Source organism: Oncorhynchus mykiss, chromosome 3 (assembly GCF_013265735.2).
Source record: "Oncorhynchus mykiss isolate Arlee chromosome 3, USDA_OmykA_1.1, whole genome shotgun sequence".
In the NCBI taxonomy this organism is placed as follows: domain Eukaryota; kingdom Metazoa; phylum Chordata; class Actinopteri; order Salmoniformes; family Salmonidae; genus Oncorhynchus; species Oncorhynchus mykiss.
Genome location: NC_048567.1, coordinates 84965697 through 84984986, shown reverse-complemented (window position 1 = coordinate 84984986; position 19290 = coordinate 84965697). Strand labels below are relative to the sequence as shown.

The 19290-nt window shown below is 49.2% G+C and overlaps 1 protein-coding gene across 1 annotated transcript in view; it reads left to right on the top strand.

Annotated features, from left to right (window-relative positions):
* The window catches only part of LOC110520668 (protein FAM126B-like), a 150267-nt gene that overhangs the window by 77832 nt on the left and 53145 nt on the right, over positions 1 to 19290 (top strand). The window contains exons 6-8 of the mRNA XM_036975376.1: positions 1107 to 1187; positions 8767 to 8882; positions 9426 to 9521. Of these exons, the coding sequence (XP_036831271.1) occupies positions 1107 to 1187; positions 8767 to 8882; positions 9426 to 9521 (293 nt within the window). The remainder of the gene's footprint in view (positions 1 to 1106; positions 1188 to 8766; positions 8883 to 9425; positions 9522 to 19290) is intronic.

The window sequence follows — 19290 nt, the reverse complement described above, 5'->3', positions numbered from 1 at the left end:
GGAAAGGACAGATCCCTGGGTATCTAGTAACTGCTGCAGATATCGTTGTAGAGTTCTCCGTCTATGTGTGTGTGATGCATAATTTACGATCCTCTGTCTTCTCTCATCTACCATGGCTGTAGACTACTCTCATCAGTTACACAGCACGGCTCTCTGCAGACAGACATTGGATATACAGAGAGAACCTGGCACTGGGCAGGCAGTCAGGCAGTGAAGGGCGTGGTAAGCAATTAGCATAGCATTCAAGGACATGGTTAGCATGGTAGCAGGGTTAGCATTACCACAGCTGTGAAGGGTGTGGTTAGCACGATAATCAATTTTCATAAGAAATTTTCATGATAAGCAAATAGCATGGTTGGCAATAGCATGGTTAGCAATAGCATGGTTAGCACATTAGTGAATGGCATGGTTGGCATTAGCAGTGCTGATCTCATGAAGGATTAGTGTTGGGGTACAGACAGACCCAGTGAGTAACTCTCCCAGAGGATGGACAGAGGATAGGAGAAACTAAGGGCATGCAGTCCATTACGACACAGAGCAGAGGTCACTAAGCTTACTCTCAAAGCACACACAAACACTGTCCACCAGACTGTTAAAATCAACCAACCCAGCCAAAGAAGCTTTTTTCATTGACCTCTGCATTGAAGAGCTTGTTTCGTTGACCTCTGCATTGAAGAGCTTGTTTCGTTGACCTCTGCAGGGGAGTCCTAGTGGTAAGAGCGTTGGACTAGTAACCAGAAGGTTGCAAGTTCAAATCCCCGAGCTGACAAGGTACAAATCTGTCGTTCTGCCCCTGAACAGGCAGTTAACCCACTGTTCCTAGTCCGTCATTGAAAATAAGAATTTGTTCTTAACTGAGTTGCCTAGTTAAATAAAGGTCTGGCCGTCCAGAATCACAACACACGGCCTTTGGCCCCGTTGAAGCGTGCTCATCGTTTTCCTGACGTTCTCAGGTAACCCGTTTATTTACGCACACACGCACACACACGCACACACACGCACACACACACACACGCACGCACGCACGCACGCACACACAGACTGTTCAAACTAACCAACCCGGCCAAAAAGCTCTCCAACTTTACTTTCTCGCTCTGGTTTTTCAGGAGATTGTGGACAAAGATGGGAACAGCAAGCTCCTGTCGTTCACCATCCCCTCCCTGTCCAAGCCCTCTGTGTATCACGAGGTAAGACTGGTAGCCTAGCGTTTAGTGTTGGGCCAGTAACCGAAAGGTCGCTGGTTCGAATGCCCGAGCCGACAAGGGGAAAAATCTGTCTGTGCCTTTGGGAAATGTGCTGATATGCTCCAGTGACACTGTACTACTAAGCCTGCCTCTGGAAAACAACACATTTCACTGCACCGATGAAAATTAAACGGCTTTTCTATGTGTGTTTTGTTGCCCTCTGTCCATCCTCTGTGGGCACATCCCACAGAGTACTGTATTCCAGTACACTATATAGGGAATATTGGGTCATTTGAGACATTAATCGCCTTCACCCATCTCTCCTGGCTGTAAGACAGGCTTATTATCTGACCGTCTGGAGGGTGAAGAATGGAGGCTCTGTGATGTTATTCTCATTGTTCACCTCTAGGGGTACCAGTGGTTTATCTAGCTCATTGTTCACCTCTAGGGGTACCGGTGGTTTATCTAGCTCATTGTTCATCTCTAGGGGTAACGGTGGTTTATCTAGCTCATTGTTCACCTCTAGGGGTAACAGTGGTTTATCTAGCTCTCATTGTTCACCTCTAGGGGTACCGGTGGTTTATCTAGCTCATTGTTCATCTCTAGGGGTACCGGTGGTTTATCTAGCTCATTGTTCATCTCTAGGGGTAACGGTGGTTTATCTAGCTCATTGTTCATCTCTAGGGGTAACGGTGGTTTATCTAGCTCATTGTTCATCTCTAGGGGTAACGGTGGTTTATCTAGCTCATTGTTCACCTCTAGGAGTAACAGTGGTTTATCTAGCTCTCATTGTTCACCTCTAGGGGTAACGGTGGTTTATCTAGCTCTCATTGTTCACCTCTAGGGGTAACGGTGGTTTATCTAGCTCTCATTGTTCACCTCTAGGAGTAACGGTGGTTTATCTTTCTGCTCTGCTCTGCGGTCGGTCAACCCTTTAGAGAATCAATGAACTCTGCTCATTTTCCTAGCCACCGTACTTCTACACCTGCATTGCTTGCTGTTTGGGGTTTTAGGCTGGGTTTCTGTACAGCACTTTGAGATATCAGCTGATGTAAGAAGGGCTGTATAAATACATTTGATTTGATTAGCCAGGAGGTGTTTACAGGAACACACCAATCTGTTAGCTACTATTGAATGGAGAGAGCGATGCTTTCTACCAGGCCAAATGGAAGTGTTTATGGTCTGGTGTATTACATTAACCACTGAGTCTAATGGCACCCTGTTCCCTCTGTAGAGCACTACCCTGTTCCCTCTGTAGAGCACTACCCTGTTCCCTCTGTAGAGCACTACCCTGTTCCCTCTGTAGAGCACTACCCTGTTCCCTCTGTAGAGCACTACCCTGTTCCCTCTGTAGAGCACTACCCTGTTCCCTCTGTAGAGCACTACCCTGTTCCCTCTGTAGAGCACTACCCTGGTCAACAGTAGAGCACTACCATGTTCCCTCTAGAGCACTACCCTGGTCAACAGTAGAGCACTACCATGTTCCCTCTGTAGAGCACTACCCTGTTCCCTCTGTAGAGCACTACCCTGTTCCCTCTGTAGAGCACTACCCTGTTCCCTCTGTAGAGCACTACCCTGTTCCCTCTGTAGAGCACTACCCTGTTCCCTCTGTAGAGCGCTGTGGGCCCTGTTCCCTCTGTAGAGCGCTGTGGGCCCTGTTCCCTCTGTAGAGCGCTGTGGGCCCTGTTCCCTCTGTAGAGCGCTGTGGGCCCTGGTCCCTCTGTAGAGCGCTGTGGGCCCTGGTCAACAGTAGGGCGCTGTGGGCCCTGGTCAACAGTAGGGCGCTGTGGGCCCTGGTCAACAGTAGGGCGCTGTGGCAGTGCACAATTTGCCCAGCGTCATCCGGGTTAGATAAGGGTTTGGCCGGCTTTAACGAATCCTTGTGCGCTGACACGGTCACCAGCTGTACGGTATTTCCTCGACACATGGTGCGGCTGGCTTCCGGGTTAAGAAGCAGTGCGGCTTGGCAGGGTCGTATTTCGAAGGATGCATGGCTCTCGACCTTCGCCTCTCCCGAGTCCATACGGGAGTTGCAGCGATGGGACAAGACTGTAACTACCAATTGGATGCCATGAAATTGGGGGTAAAAAGTAACAAAAAATAAATGAAACCCTTTTTACTCAGGATCCCTTTCCAGCGTTGGGGAACATTAGTTCCTCTGCTGGCACCCAGCAGAGTCAGTCTGAGTCAGCACCCAGTCTGTTTCTATGGCACAAACTGTTCACACCACTCTGGTTGGCTGAGAAAACATTTAGCATGTTTAAAGCTTATTTTCTTGCAATTATACACATTGTACCATGTCTAATGTGTATTTGTGTGATATTTGATTGATAACTCTATGGGCTAAACGTTAGCTGACATGGGCTAGTTAATCAGGACATTTCTGACTAGTTATAAATATCTCTCTAAGGTCTGCAGTGACTGACATGACAAGAGGAACTGATGATGTACTACCCAATTTAGAAATGTCACTTTGTGAATTCTGCTATTCCAACTTTAGAGTCTAAAGCCGGACTGAGTTCCTTAATAAAAGCCTGCTCCCCCTGCCAACCCCTAAGCGCCCCCCCCCCCCCCCCCCCCCCATTCAACAGTAGGCAGCGCTCTACGTGACATCAGTCTTACCCCACAGCATGCTGGTCTAGCATATCCTCCATACACTACTAGTCTCATCCAGAATGAATTCCCTCTCTGCTTTCTCCCCCTGATACCAGCAACCAGTTCACTGAAAGGAGGTTTTTGCTCACTGCCACAATGACTGAGTGTCTCTGGCTCTGCATCACCTCAGAGGAGAGCTCTATTCTACAATACAGTGTGCCAGTTCAGCCCAGGCCAATGTTCCTATTTAAAGTCTGCGTATCCTTACTGCAGTGCTGTGGCGTGTAGTCTCATATGGGGCCTATTTCTATGTGCGTTGAGGCATTCTCTCATGGTACACAAGCAGACTGACAGACACACGGAACTCTGACATAACCCAGGAAATATGAACAAAGGAAACGATACATTGTACAAGTACAATAAACATGGCACCCACTCAGAGGGTAAGAAATGATGAATGAAAATGTCTTGTTTCAAACATGAAGCGCTAGCTAAACTCAGCAAAAAAAGAAACATCCTCACTGTCAACTGTGTTTATTTTCAGCAAACTTAACATGTGTAAATATTTGTATGAACATAACAAGATTCAACAACTGAGACATAAACTGAATAAGTTCCACAGACATGTGACTAACAGAAATGGAATAATGTGTCCCTGAACAAAGGGGGGTCAAAATGAACCAAAAGTAACAGTCAGTATCTGGTGTGGCCACCAGCTGCATTAAGTACTGCAGTACATCTCCTCCTCATGGACTGCAGTAGATTTGCCAGTTCTTGCTGTGAGATGTTACCCCACTCTTCCACCAAGGCAACTGCAAGTTCCCGGACATTTCTGGGGTGAATGACCCTAGCCCTCACCCTCCAATCCAACCGGTCCCAGACGTGCTCAATGGGATTGAGATCCGGGCTCTTGGCTGGCCATGGCAGAACACTGACATTTCTGTCTTGCAGGAAATCACGCACAGAACGAGCAGTACGGCTGGTTGCATTGTCATGCTGGAGGGTCATGTCAGGATGAGCCTGCTGGAAGGGTACCACATGAGGGAGGAGGATTTCTTCCCTGTAACACACAGCGTTGAGATTGCCTGCAATGACAACAAGCTCAGTCCGATGATGCTGTGACACACCACCTCAGACCATGACGGACCCTCCACCTCCAAATCGATCCCGCTCCAGAGTACAGGCCTCAGTGTAATGCTCATTCCTTTGACGATAAACGTGAATCCGACCATCACCCCTGATGAGACAAAACTGCGACTCATCAGTGAAGAGCACTTTTTGCCAGTCCTGTCTGGTCCAGTGACAGTGGGTTTGTGCCCATGGGCAACGTTGTTGTCGGTGATGACCTGCCTTACAACAGGCCTACATGCCCTCACTCCAGCCTCTCTCAGCCTCTTGCGGACAGTCTGAGCACTGATGGAGGGATTGCGCATTCCTGGTGTAACTCAGGCAGTTGTTGTTGCCATCCTGTACCTGTCACACAGGTGTGATGTTCGGATGTCCCGATCCTGTGCAGGTGTTACACGTGGTCTGCCACTGCGAGGACGATCAGCTGTCCGTCCTGTCTCCCTGTAGTGCTGTCTTAGTCTCACAGTACGGACATTGTAATTTATTGCTCTGGCCACATCTGCAGTCCTCATGATTCCTTGCAGCATGCCTAAGGCACGTTCACGTAGATGAACAGGGACCCTGGGCATCTTTCTTTTGGTGTTTTTCAGAGTCAGTAGAAAGGCCTCTTTAGTGTCCTAAGTTTTCATAACTGTGACCTTAATTGCCTACCGTCTGTAAGCTGTTAGTGTCTTAACGACCGTTCTACAGGTGCATGTGCATGTTCAATGCAATTCGATTGGCTGAGGCTTATGGCTTGGGGGTAGAAGTTGTTTAGAAGCCTCTTGGACATAGACTTGGTGCTCCGGTACCACTCGCCGTGCGGTAGCAGAGAGAACAGTCTATGACTAGCGTGGCTGGAGTCTTTGACAATTTTTAGGCCTTTCTCTGACACCGCCTCATATAGAGGTCCTGGATGGCAGGAAACTTGGCCCCGGTGATGTACTGGGCCGTATGCACTACCTTCTGTAGTACCTTGCGGTTGGAGGCTGAGCTGCTCTCGATGGTGCAGCTGTAAAACCTTTTGAGGATCTGGGGACCCATGCCAAATTTTTTCAGTCTCGTGAGGGGGAATAGGTTTTGTCGTGCCCTCTTCATGACTGTCTTGGTGTGCTTGGACCATGTTAGTTTGTTGGTGATGTGGATGCCAAGGAACTTGAAGCTCTCAACCTGCTCCATTACAGCCCCGTAGATGAGAATGGGGGCGTGCTCCGTCCTCCTTTTCCTGTAGTCCACAATCCTCTCCTTTGTCTTGATCACGTTGAGGGAGAGGTTGTTATCCTGGCACCACTCGGCCAGGTCTCTGACCACCTCCCTATAGGTTGTTTCTTCGTTGTTGGTGATCAGGCCTACCAGTGTTGTGTCATCAGCAAACTTAATGATTGTGTAGGAGTCGTGCCTGGCCATGCAGTCATGAGTGAACAGGGAGTACAGGTGTGTACTGAGCACACACCCCAGAGGGGCCCCGGTGTTGAGGCTCAGTGTCGCGGATGTGTTACCTTCCCTTACCACCTGGGTGCGGCCCATCAGGAAGTCCAGGATCCATTTGCAGAGAGAGGTGTTTAGTCCCAGGATCCTTAGCTTAGTGATGAGCTTTGTGGGCACTATGGTGTTGAACGCTGAGCTGTTGTCAATGAATAGCATTCTCACATAGGTGTTCCTTTTGTCCAGGTGGGAAAGGGCCATGTGGAGTGCAGAAGAGATTGCATCATCTGTGGATCTGTTTGGATGGTATGGAAATTGGAGTGGGTCTAGGGTTTCTGGGATAATGGTGTTGATGTGAGCCATGACCAGCCTTTCAAAGCATTTCATGGCTACAGACGTGAGTGCTACGGGTCGATTGTCATTTAGGCAGGTTACCTTAGTGTATTTGGTCACATGGACTATGGTGGTCTGCTTGAAAATGTTGGTATTACAGACTCGGACATGGAGAGGTTGAAAATGTCAGTGAAGACACTTTCCAGTTGGTCAGTGCATGCTCGGAGTACATGTCCTGGTAATCTGTGAATGCTGACCTGTTTAAAGGTCTTACTCACATCGGCTACGGAGAGCGTGATCACACAGTCGTCCGGAACAGCTGATGCTCTCATGAATGTTTCAGTGTTATTTGCCTCGATGCAAGCATAGAAGTTATTTAGCTTGTCTGGTAGACTCGTGTCACTGGGCAGCTCTCGGCTGTGCTTCCCTTTGTGGTCTGTAATAGTTTGCCCTGCCACAACCGACGAGCGGAGACGGTGTAGTCCAATTTGATCTTAGTCCTGTGTTGAAGCTTTGCCTGTTTGATGGTTCGTCGGAGGGCATAGCGGGATTTCTTTTAAGCTTCCAGGTTAGAGTCCCTCTCCTTGAAGCAAGCCTAAGATCACCATGCGCAATGCCAAGCATCGGATGGAGTGGTGTATAGCTCACTGCCATTGGACTCTAGAGCAGTGGAAACGTGTTCTCTGGAGTCATGAATCACACTTCACTATCTGGCAGTGCGACGGACGAATCTGGGTTTGTCGGATGCCAGGACAACACTACCTGCCCCAATGCATAGTACCGACTGTAAAGTTTGGTGGAATAGTAAAAATGGTCTGGGGCATTTTTTCATGTTTCTGGCTAGGCCTCTTAGTTCCAGTGGAGGGAAATCTTAATGCTACAGCATACAATGAATGACATTCTAGAAGATTATGTGCTTCCAAATTTGTAGCAACAGTTTTGGGAAGTCTCTTTCCTGTTTCAGCATGACAATTCCTGCGCACAAAGCGAGGTCCATACAGAAATTGTTTGTCGAGATCGGTGTGGAAGAACTTGATTGGCCGCACAGAACCCGGTTGACCTCTACCGCATCGAACACCTTTGGGATGAATTGTAACGCCGACTGTGAGCCAGGCCTAATCGCCCAACATCAGTGCCGACCTCACTAATGCTCTTGTGGCAGAATGGAAGTCCCTGCAACAATGTTCCAACATCTACTGTAAAGCCTTCCCAGAAGAGTGGATTTAACCCCATAATTTTGGGCATTAAACAGTCTCCATATATACTTCCAATTTAATTTCTGCAGTGGCTACATCTTGTTATAGGTATGCTTGTCATTGGCCTAGGAAGTTTTTTTAGTTGTTGCATTAAAATAAACATTATGGGCAGACTGTGTCAGACTGCAATGGTCTCATGTATCCATCAGTTAAATACTGCTGTGTGTCAGACTGCAATGGTCTCATGTATCCATCAGTTAAATACTGCTGTGTGTCAGACTGCAATGGTCTCATGTATTCATCAGTTAAATACTGCTGTGTGTCAGACTGCAATGGTCTCATGTATCCATCAGTTAAATACTGTAATGGTCTCATGTTTTCATCAGTTAAATAATGCTGTGTGTCAGAATGTAATGGTCTCATGTTTTCATCAGTTAAATACTGTAATGGTCTCATGTATTCATCAGGTAAATACTGTAATGGTCTCATGTTTTCATCAGTTAAATAATGCTGTGTGTCAGAATGTAATGGTCTCATGTTTTCATCAGTTAAATACTGTAATGGTCTCATGTATTCATCAGGTAAATACTGTAATGGTCTCATGTTTTCATCAGTTAAATACTGCTGTGTGTCAGAATGTAATGGTCTCATATATTCATCAGGTAAATAATGCTGTGTGTCAGAATGTAATGGTCTCATGTTTTCATCAGTTAAATACTGTAATGGTCTCATGTATTCATCAGTTAAATACTGTAATGGTCTCATGTATTCATCAGTTAAATACTGTAATGGTCTCATGTATTCATCAGTTAAATACTGTAATGGTCTCATATATTCATCAGTTAAATACTGCTGTGTGTCAGAATGTAATGGTCTCCTCTGCTAAATGGTTAGTTAGTTGTTGATGTGTGTGGCTTCCTTTCCAGCCCTCCAGTCTGGGCTCCATGGGTCTGACCGAGGGAGCTCTGAGTCATCATGACCTCATCAGGGTCGTCTACAGCGGGCTGCACCCTCAGAGAGAAACTTTCACTGCCCAGAACAGGTACTCCTGACCCCTAACCCCCAGAGACCTACACTGCCCAGAACAGGTACTCCTGACCCCTAACCCCCCAGAGACCTACACTGCCCAGAACAGGTACTCCTGATCCCTACACTGCCCAGAACAGGTACTCCTGACCCCTAACCCCCCAGAGACCTACACTGCCCAGAACAGGTACTCCTGACCCTTAACCCCCCCCAGAGACCTACACTGCCCAGAACAGGTACTCCTGATCCCTACACTGCCCAGAACAGGTACTCCTGACCCCTAACCCCCCAGAGACCTACACTGCCCAGAACAGGTACTCCTGACCCCTACCTCCCAGAGACCTACACTGCCCAGAACAGGTACTCCTGATCCCTAACCCCCCAGAGACCTACACTGCCCAGAACAGGTACTCCTGACCCCTAACCCCCCAGAGACCTACACTGCCCAGAACAGGTACTCCTGATCCCTACGCTGCCCTGAACAGGTACTCCTGACCCCTAACCCCCCAGAGACCAGTGGTGGCAGATGTCTGACAGTGTTCCTGTGTTTTTGTTTCAGGTTTGAAGTGCTGTGTTTCCTCATGTTGTGCTACAACTCTGCTGTGGTCTACATGCCTCTCTCCTCCTACCAGTCTGTCTGCAGGATGAGCTCACGGTGAGGACTCGCTCTCTGTCGCTCTGTCGCTCTGTCTCTCTCGCTCTCTTGCTCTTGCTCTGGCTCTCTGGCTCTCTTGCTCTTGCTCTGGCTCTGGCTCTGGCTCTGTCTCTGTCTCTCTCTCTCTCTTGCTCTGGCTCTCTGTCGCTCTCTTGCTCTGGCTCTATCTCTCTGTCGCTGTCTGTCGCTCTCGCTCTGGCTCTGTCTCTGTCGTTCAGGATTCCTATTTGGTTCAGCCATGCCTTCTTAACCGTCCAACATTTCCTCATCTCTCACCCCTTCTAATGCGACTACCCCTGATGCTCATTCCTCTTTTTCCTCTGCCCCGTTTCAAAGTTTCTCCCTGTAGGCGTTCACTGAGTCCGAGGTGCTAAAGGAGCTCCTGAAACTTGACCCGCTTTCTTCTTTAAGGTTACTGCCCCTATAATCACTGAGTCGATCTCCAACCTTTTTAACCCGTCTCTCCTTTCTGGGGAGTTTCCCATTGCTTGGAAGGCAGTTTGTCCTTTATTTAAAGGGGGCGATCAAGCTGATCCAAACTATTATAGGCCAATTTCTATTTTGCCCTGTTTATCAAAAGTGTTGGAAAACTTGTCAATATTCAACCGACTGGCTTTCTTGATGTCTATCACCACCCTCCGGTGGTGTTGGAGGGTGGCGGTGGTGTTGGAGGGTGGCGGTGGTGTTGGAGGGTGGCGGTGGTGTTGGAGGGTGGTGTTGGAGGGTGGCGGTGGTGTTGGAGGATGGCGGTGGTGTTGGAGGGTGGTGTTGGAGGGTGGCGGTGGTGTTGTTGGGTGGCGGTGTTGTTGGGTGGCGGTGGTGTTGGAGGAGGGTGGCGGTGGCGGTGTTGTTGGAGGGTGGCGGTGGAGGAGGGTGGTGTTGGAGGGTGGCGGTGGTGTTGTTGGAGGGTGGAGGAGGGTGGCGGTGGGGTTGTTGGAGGGTGGCGGTGGAGGAGGGTAGAGGTGGAGGAGGGTGGAGGGTGGTGGTGTTGTTGGAGGGTGGTGGTGTTGGAGTTGTTGGAGGGTGGTGTTGGAGGATGGTGGCGGTGGTGTTGGAGGAGGGTGGCGGTGGCGTTGGAGGAGGGTGGCGTTGGAGGAGGGTGGCGGTGGCGTTGGAGGAGGGTGGCGGTGGTGTTGGAGGAGGGCGGCGGTGGTGTTGGAGGAGGAGGGCGGCGGTGGTGTTGGAGGAGGAGGGCGGCGGTGGTGTTGGAGGAGGAGGGCGGCGGTGGTGTTGGAGGAGGAGGGCGGCGGTGGTGTTGGAGGAGGGCGGCGGTGGTGTTGGAGGAGGGCGGCGGTGTTGTTGGAGGGTGGCGGTGGAGGAGGGTGGTGTTGGAGGGTGGCGGTGGTGTTGTTGGAGGGTGGCGGTGGAGGAGGGTAGAGGTGGAGGAGGGTGGTGGAGGTGGAGGAGGGTGGAGGGTGGTGGTGTTGTTGGAGGGTGGTGGTGTTGGAGTTGTTGGAGGGTGGTGTTGGAGGATGGTGGCGGTGGTGTTGGAGGAGGGTGGCGGTGGCGTTGGAGGAGGGTGGCGGTGGTGTTGGAGGAGGGTGGCGTTGGAGGGTGGCGGCGGTGGTGTTGGAGGAGGGCGGCGGTGGTGTTGGAGGAGGAGGGCGGCGGTGGTGTTGGAGGAGGGCGGCGGTGGTGTTGGAGGAGGGCGGCGGTGGTGTTGGAGGAGGAGGGCGGCGGTGGTGTTGGAGGAGGAGGGCGGCGGCGGTGTTGGAGGAGGGCGGCGGTGGTGTTGGAGGAGGAGGGTGGCGGTGGTGTTGGAGGAGGGTGGAGGTGGAGGGTGGTGGTGTTGGAGGAGGGTGGTGTTGGAGGAGGGTGGTGTTGGAGGAGGGTGGCGGCGGTGTTGTTGTTGGAGGGTGGCGGCGGCGGTGTTGTTGGAGGAGGGTGGCGGCGGTGTTGTTGGAGGAGGGTGGCGGCGGTGTTGTTGGAGGAGGGTGGCGGCGGTGTTGTTGGAGGAGGGTGGCGGCGGTGTTGTTGGAGGAGGGTGGCGGCGGTGTTGTTGGAGGAGGGTGGCGGCGGTGTTGTTGGAGGGTGGCGGCGGTGGTGTTGTTGTTGGAGGGTGGCGGCGGTGGTGTTGTTGTTGGAGGGTGGCGGTGGTGTTGTTGTTGGAGGGTGGCGGTGTTGTTGTTGGAGGAGGGTGGCGGTGTTGTTGTTGGAGGGTGGCGGTGGTGGTGTTGGAGGGTGGCGGTGGAGGTGGTGTTGGAGGGTGGCGGTGGAGGTGGTGTTGGAGGGTGGCGGTGGAGGTGTTGTTGGAGGGTGGCGGTGGAGGTGTTGTTGGAGGGTGGCGGTGGAGGTGTTGTTGTAGGGTGGCGGTGTTGTTGTAGGGTGGCGGTGTTGTTGGAGGGTGGCGGTGGCGGTGTTGTTGGAGTGTGGAGGTGTTGTTGGAGGGTGGTGTTGTTGGTTGTTGGGTGGTGGTGGAGGGTGGTGTTGTTGGTGGAGGGTGGTGTTGGTGGTGGAGGGTGGTGGAGGGTGGTGGTGGTGTTGAGGGTGGTGGAGGGTGGTGGAGGTGGTGGAGGGTGGTGGAGGGCGGTGTTGTTGGAGGGTGGTGGTGTTGTTGGTGGAGGGTGGTGGTGTTGTTGGAGGGTGGTGGTGGTGTTGCTGGAGGGTGGTGGTGGAGGGTGTTGGTGGTGGAGGGTGTTGGTGGTGGAGGGTGTTGGTGGTGGTGGAGGGTGTTGGTGGTGGTGGAGGGTGGTGGTGGTGGTGTTGTTGGTGGAGGGTGGTGGTGTTAGAGGGTGGAGGGTGGTGGTGTTGTTGGAGGGTGGTGGTGGTGTTGCTGGAGGGTGGTGGTGGAGGGTGTTGGTGGTGGAGGGTGTTGGTGGTGGAGGGTGTTGGTGGTGGAGGGTGTTGGTGGTGGTGGAGGGTGGTGGTGGTGGTGTTGTTGGTGGAGGGTGGTGGTGTTAGAGGGTGGAGGGTGGTGGTGTTGTTGGAGGGTGGAGGGTGGTGGTGTTGTTGGAGGGTAGAGGGTGGTGGTGTTGTTGGAGGGTGGAGGGTGGCGGTGTTGTTGGAGGGTGGAGGGTGGCGGTGTTGTTGGAGGGTGGAGGGTGGTGGTGGTGTTGGTGGTGGTGTTGTTGGTGGAGGGTGGTGGTGTTGTTGGTGGAGGGTGGTGTTGGTGGTGGAGGGTGTTGGTGGTGGAGGGTGTTGGTGGTGGAGGGTGGTGGTGTTGTTGGAGGGTGGAGGGTGGTGGTGTTGTTGGAGGGTAGAGGGTGGTGGTGTTGTTGGTGGAGGGTGGAGGAGGGTGGTGGTGGTGTTGCTGGAGGGTGGTGTTGGTGGTGGAGGGTGTTGGTGGAGTGTGGTGGTGTTGTTGGTGGAGGGTGGTGGTGTTGTTGGTGGAGGTTGGTGGTGGTGGTGTTGTTGGTGGAGGGTGGTGGTGGTGTTGGTGGAGGGTGGTGGTGTTGGTGGTGGTGTTGTTGGTGGAGGTTGGTGGTGTTGGTGGAGGGTGGTGGTGGTGCCGAAACGTACTATTGTATGTCAGAATTGCAGATTTGTTCGGGTCTAAAAAAAAAAGTTTTCAAGTTTTCCAATCCCCCATATATTTTTGGGGTAAATTATATATATATATCCATTTACATACACGCATGCAGATATATACCCATATATACACTGTATATACATGCATAAAGTGGGGAGAACAAGTATTTGACACACTGCCAATTTTGCAGGTTTTCCTACTTACAAAGCATGTAGAGGTCTGTATTTTTTTTAACATAGGTACACTTCAACTGTGAGAGACGGAATCTAAAACAAAAATCCAGAAAATCACATTGTATGATTTTTAAGTAATTAGTTTTCATTTTATCGCATGACATAAGTATTTGATACATCAGAAAAGCAGAACTTAATATTTGGTACAGAAACCTTCGTTTGCAATTACAGAGATCATACGTTTCGTGTAGTTCTTGACCTGGTTTGCACACACTGCAGCAGGGATTTTGGCCCACTCCTCCGTACAGACCTTCTCCAGATCCTTCAGGTTTCGGGACTGTAGCTGGGCAATACAGACTTTCAGCTCCCTCCAAAGATTTTCTATTGGGTTCAGGTCTGGAGACTGGCTAGGCCACTCCAGGACCTTGAGATGCTTCTTACGGAGCCATTCCTTAGTTGCCCTGGCTGTGTGTTTCGGGTCATTGTCATGCTGGAAGACCCAGCCATGACCCATCTTCAATGCTCTTACTGAGGGAAGGAGGTTGGTGGCCAAGATCTCACGATACATGGCCCCAACCATCCTCCCCTCAATACGGTGCAGTCGTCCAGTCCCCTTTGCAGAAAAGCATGCCCAAATAATGATGTTTCCACCTCCATGCTTCACGGTTGGGATGGTGTTCTTGGGGTTGTACTCATCCTTCTTCTTCCTCCAAACACGGCGAGTGGAGTTTAGACCAAAAAGCTCTATTTTTGTCTCCTCAGACCACATGACCTTCCCCCATTCCTCCTCTGGATCATCCAGATGCTCATTGGCAAACTTCAGACGGGCCTGGACATGTGCTGGCTTGAGCAGGGGGACCTTGGGTGCGCTGCAGGATTTTAATCCATGACGGCGTAGTGTGTTACTAATGGTTTTCTTTGAGACTGTGGTCCCAGCTCTCTTCAGGTCATTGACCAGGTCCTGCCGTGTAGTTCTGGGCTGATCCCTCACCTTCCTCATGATCATTGATGCCCAACGAGGTGAGATCTTGCATGGAGCCCCAGACCGAGGGTGATTGACCGTCATCTTGAACTTCTTCCATTTTCTAATAATTGCACCAACAGTTGTTGAGGGGTTGGAGTCTGAGTGTGTGGACAGGTGTCTTTTATACAGGTAACGAGTTCAAACAGGTGCAGTTAATACAGGTAATGAGTGGAGAACAGGAGGGCTTCTTAAAGAAAAACTAACAGGTCTGTGAGAGCTGGAATTCTTATTGGTTGGTAGGTGATCAAATACTTATGTCATGCAATAAAATGCAAATTAATTACTTAAAAATCATACAATGTGATTTTCTGGATTTTTGTTTTAGATTCCGTCTCTCACAGTTGAAGTGTACCCATGATAAAAATTACAGACATGCTTTGTAAGTAGGAAAATCGGCAGTGTATCAAATACTTGTTCTCCCCGCTGTACATAGATATACCATATACACATATATACACATATGTACATACACATACCTATATACACACACATACCTATATACACACACTTTTTTTTTAATATACCTTTATTATTCCCCAAACCCTACCACCCTTCCCCCAAATTGGAGTAAACTAATAAACAATAACACGTAGGCTTCTACCTTCAGTGTATACATCTTATGTGGATTTTACAGACACAATCTCTTTTACAATAGTTATATTTTGTTTTTAGTCCTTCCTCTATTTCTTATGTCCATCCAGTTTGATTTCTATTTGTAACTCTGCTATTTCACAACATTTCTGAACCTATATACATTTCACAGACCCCGTATGTTTTACATTGGTTATCTTGTTATTAGTCCCACCCTTCAGCTCCATTCAATCCCTCCCATCTACAGTGCCTTGCGAAAGTATTCGGCCCCCTTGAACTTTGCGAACTTTTGCCACATTTCAGGCTTCAAACATAAAGATATAAAACTGTATTTTTTTGTGAAGAATCAACAACAAGTGGGACACAATCATGAAGTGGAACAACATTTATTGGATATTTCAAACTTTTTTAACAAATCAAAAACTGAAAAATTGGGCGTGCAAAATTATTCAGCCCCTTTACTTTCAGTGCAGCAAACTCTCTCCAGAAGTTCAGTGAGGATCTCTGAATGATCCAATGTTGACCTAAATGACTAATGATGATAAATACAATCCACCTGTGTGTAATCAAGTCTCCGTATGAATGCACCTGCACTGTGATAGTCTCAGAGGTCCGTCAAAAGCGCAGAGAGCATCATGAAGAACAAGGAACACACCAGGCAGGTCCGAGATACTGTTGTGAAGAAGTTTAAAGCCGGATTTGGATACAAAAAGATTTCCCAAGCTTTAAACATCCCAAGGAGCACTGTGCAAGCGATAATATTGAAATGGAAGGAGTATCAGACCACTGCAAATCTACCAAGACCTGGCCGTCCCTCTAAACTTTCAGCTCATACAAGGAGAAGACTGATCAGAGATGCAGCCAAGAGGCCCATGATCACTCTGGATGAACTGCAGAGATCTACAGCTGAGGTGGGAGACTCTGTCCATAGGACAACAATCAGTCGTATATTGCACAATTCTGGCCTTTATGGAAGAGTGGCAAGAAGAAAGCCATTTCTTAAAGATATCCATAAAAAGTGTTGTTTAAAGTTTGCCACAAGCCACCTGGGAGACACACCAAACATGTGGAAGAAGGTGCTCTGGTCAGATGAAACCAAAATTGAACTTTTTGGCAACAATGCAAAACGTTATGTTTGGCGTAAAAGCAACACTGCTGAACACACCATCCCCACTGTCAAACATGGTGGTGGCAGCATCATGGTTTGGGCCTGCTTTTCTTCAGCAGGGACAGGGAAGATGGTTAAAATTGATGGGAAGATGGATGGAGCCAAATACAGGACCATTCTGGAAGAAAACCTGATGGAGTCTGCAAAAGACCTGAGACTGGGACGGAGATTTGTCTTCCAACAAGACAATGATCCAAAACATAAAGCAAAATCTACAATGGAATGGTTCAAAAATAAACATATCCAGGTGTTAGAATGGCCAAGTCAAAGTCCAGACCTGAATCCAATCGAGAATCTGTGGAAAGAACTGAAAACTGCTGTTCACAAATGCTCTCCATCCAACCTCACTGAGCTCGAGCTGTTTTGCAAGGAAGAATGGGAAAAAATGTCAGTCTCTCGATGTCTCTCTTAGACTATCACAGTGCAGGTGCATTTATACGGAGACTTGATTACACACAGGTGGATTGTATTTTTCATCATTAGTCATTTAGGTCAACATTGGATCATTCAGAGATCCTCACTGAACTTCTGGAGAGAGTTTGCTGCACTGAAAGTAAAGGGGCTGAATAATTTTGCACGCCCAATTTTTCAGTTTTTGATTAGTTAAAAAAGTTTGAAATATCCAATAAATGTCGTTCCACTTCATGATTGTGTCCCACTTGTTGTTGATTCTTCACAAAAAAATACAGTTTTATATCTTTATGATTGAAGCCTGAAATGTGGCAAAAGGTCGCAAAGTTCAAGGGGGCCGAATACTTTCGCAAGGCACTGTATCTCTTAACACCATCCATTTTGGATTTCTATTTGCCATATATTTTTCAACTGTGCTGTGATGCTTCAAAAACGAATTGAACCTTTCTATTCTCATAGCTTCTACAGATTGTAAATTAAAGATAAAAATTTTTGCTAAAATAATTATTATATTATTGATTGATTGACTATGGCTTTTCAAATCACCCAGTATTGGATTTTCTTACTATCCTAACGATACATACGTTCAACCTTTTGTCAGCTATCTCGCTCCATACCTAACTCCCTTCTGACTCTGTCTCTCTGTCTCTGTCCAGGTTGTGTGTGGTTTCCTGTGTCTGTCTATCTGTCTCTGTCCAGGTTGTGTGTGGTTTCCTGTTTCTGTCTCTCCTCTCTCCAGGTTGTGTGTGGTTTCCTGTCTCTGTCTCTCTGTCTCTGTCCAGGTTGTGTGTGGTTTCCTGTTTCTGTCTCTCTGTCTCTGTCTCTCCTCTGTCCAGGTTGTGTGTGGTTTCCTGTTTCTGTCTCTGTCCAGGTTGTGTGTGGTTTCCTGTCTGTCTCTCCTCTCTCCAGGTATTGTGTGGTTTCTTGTCTCTGTCTCCTCTCTCCAGGTTGTGTGTGGTTTCCTGTCTCTGTCTCTCTGTCTCTGTCCAGGTTGTGTGTGGTTTCTTGTCTCTGTCCAGGTTGTGTGTGGTTTCCTGTCTCTGTCTTTCTCTCTGTCCAGGTTGTGTGTGGTTTCCTCTCTCTGTCTCTGTCCAGGTTGTGTGTGGTTTCCTGTCTCTGTCTCTCTGTCTCTGTCCAGGTTGTGTGTGGTTTCTTGTCTCTGTCCAGGTTGTGTGTGGTTTCCTGACTCTGTGTCTCCTCTCTCCAGGTTGTGTGTGCTTTCTTGTCTCTGTCCAGGTTGTGTATGGTATCCTGTCTCTGTCCAGGTTGTGTGTGGTTTCCTGTCTCTGTCCAGGTTGTATGTGGTTTCCTGACTCTGTCCAGGTTGTGTGTGGTTTCTTGTCTCTGTCCAGGTTGTGTTTGGTTTCCTGTCTCTATCTCTCTGTCCAGGTTGTGTGTGGTTTCCTGTCTCTCTGTCTCTGTCCAGGTTGTGTGTGGTTTCTTGTCTCTGTCCAGGTTGTGTTTGGTTTCCTGTCTCTGTCTCTCTGTCTCTGTCCAGGTGGTGTGTGTTTTCCTGTCTCTGTCTCTTTGTCTCTGTCCAGGTTGTGTGTGGTTTCCTGTCTCTCTGTCTCTGTCCAGGTTGTGTGTGGTTTCCTGTCTGTCTCCTCTCTCCAGGTTGTGTTTGGTTTCCTCTCTCTGTCTCAGTCCAGGTTGTGTGTGGTTTCCTGTCTCTGTCTCTCTGTCTCTGTTCAGGTTGTGTGTGGTTTCCTGTCTCTGTCTCTGTCCAGGTTGTGTGTGGTTTCCTGTCTCTGTCTCTCTGTCTCTGTCCAGGTTGTGTGTGGTTTCCTGTCTCTCTGTCTCTGTCCAGGTTGTGTGTGGTTTCCTGTCTCTGTCTCCTCTCTCCAGGTTGTGTGTGGTTTCCTGTCTCTCTGTCTCTGTCCAGGTTGTGTATGGTTTCCTGTCTCTGTCTCTCTGTCTCTGTCCAGGTTGTGTGTGGTTTCCTGACTCTGTGTCTCCTCTCTCCAGGTTGTGTGTGGTTTCTTGTCTCTGTCCAGGTTGTGTATGGTATCCTGTCTCTGTCTCTCTCCAGGTTGTGATTGGTTTCCTGTCTCTGTCCAGGTTGTATGTGGTTTCCTGACTCTGTGTCGCCTCTCTCCAGGTTGTGTGTGGTTTCCTGTCTCTGTCCAGGTTGTGTGTGGTTTCTTGTCTCTGTCCAGGTTGTGTTTGGTTTCCTGTCTCTGTCTCTCTGTCCAGGTTGTGTGTGGTTTCCTGTCTCTCTGTCTCTGTCCAGGTTGTGTGTGGTTTCTTGTCTCTGTCCAGGTTGTGTTTGGTTTCCTGTCTCTGTCTCTCTGTCTCTGTCCAGGTTGTGTGTGGTTTCCTGTCTCTGTCTCTCTGTCCAGGTTGTGTGGTTTCCTGTCTCTCTCTCTGTCCAGGTTGTGTGTGGTTTCCTGTCTCTGTCTCCTCTCTCCAGGTTGTGTGTGGTTTCCTGTCTCTGTGTCTCTGTTCAGGTTGTGTGTGGTTTCCTGTCTCTCTGTCTCTGTCCAGGTTGTGTATGGTTTCCTGTCTCTGTCTCTCTGTCTCTGTCCAGGTTGTGTGTGGTTTCCTGTCTCTGTCTCTCTGTCTCTGTTCAGGTTGTGTGTGTGGTTTCCTGTCTCTGTCTCTCTGTCTCTGTCCAGGTTGTGTGTGTGGTTTCCTGTCTCTGTCTCTCTGTCTCTGTTCAGGTTGTGTGTGTGGTTTCCTGTCTCTGTCTCTGTCCATGTTGTGTATGGTTTCCTGTCTCTGTCTCTCTGTCTTTGTCCAGGTTGTGTGTGGTTTCCTGTCTCTGTCCAGGTTGTGTGTGGCTTCATGTCTCTGTATCTCCTCTCCAGGTTGTGTGTGGTTTCCTGACTCTGTCTCTCCTCTGTCCAGGTTGTGTGTGGTATCCTGTCTCTGTCTCTGTCCAGGTTGTGTGTGGTTTCCTGACTCTGTCTCTCCTCTGTCCAGGTTGTGTGTGG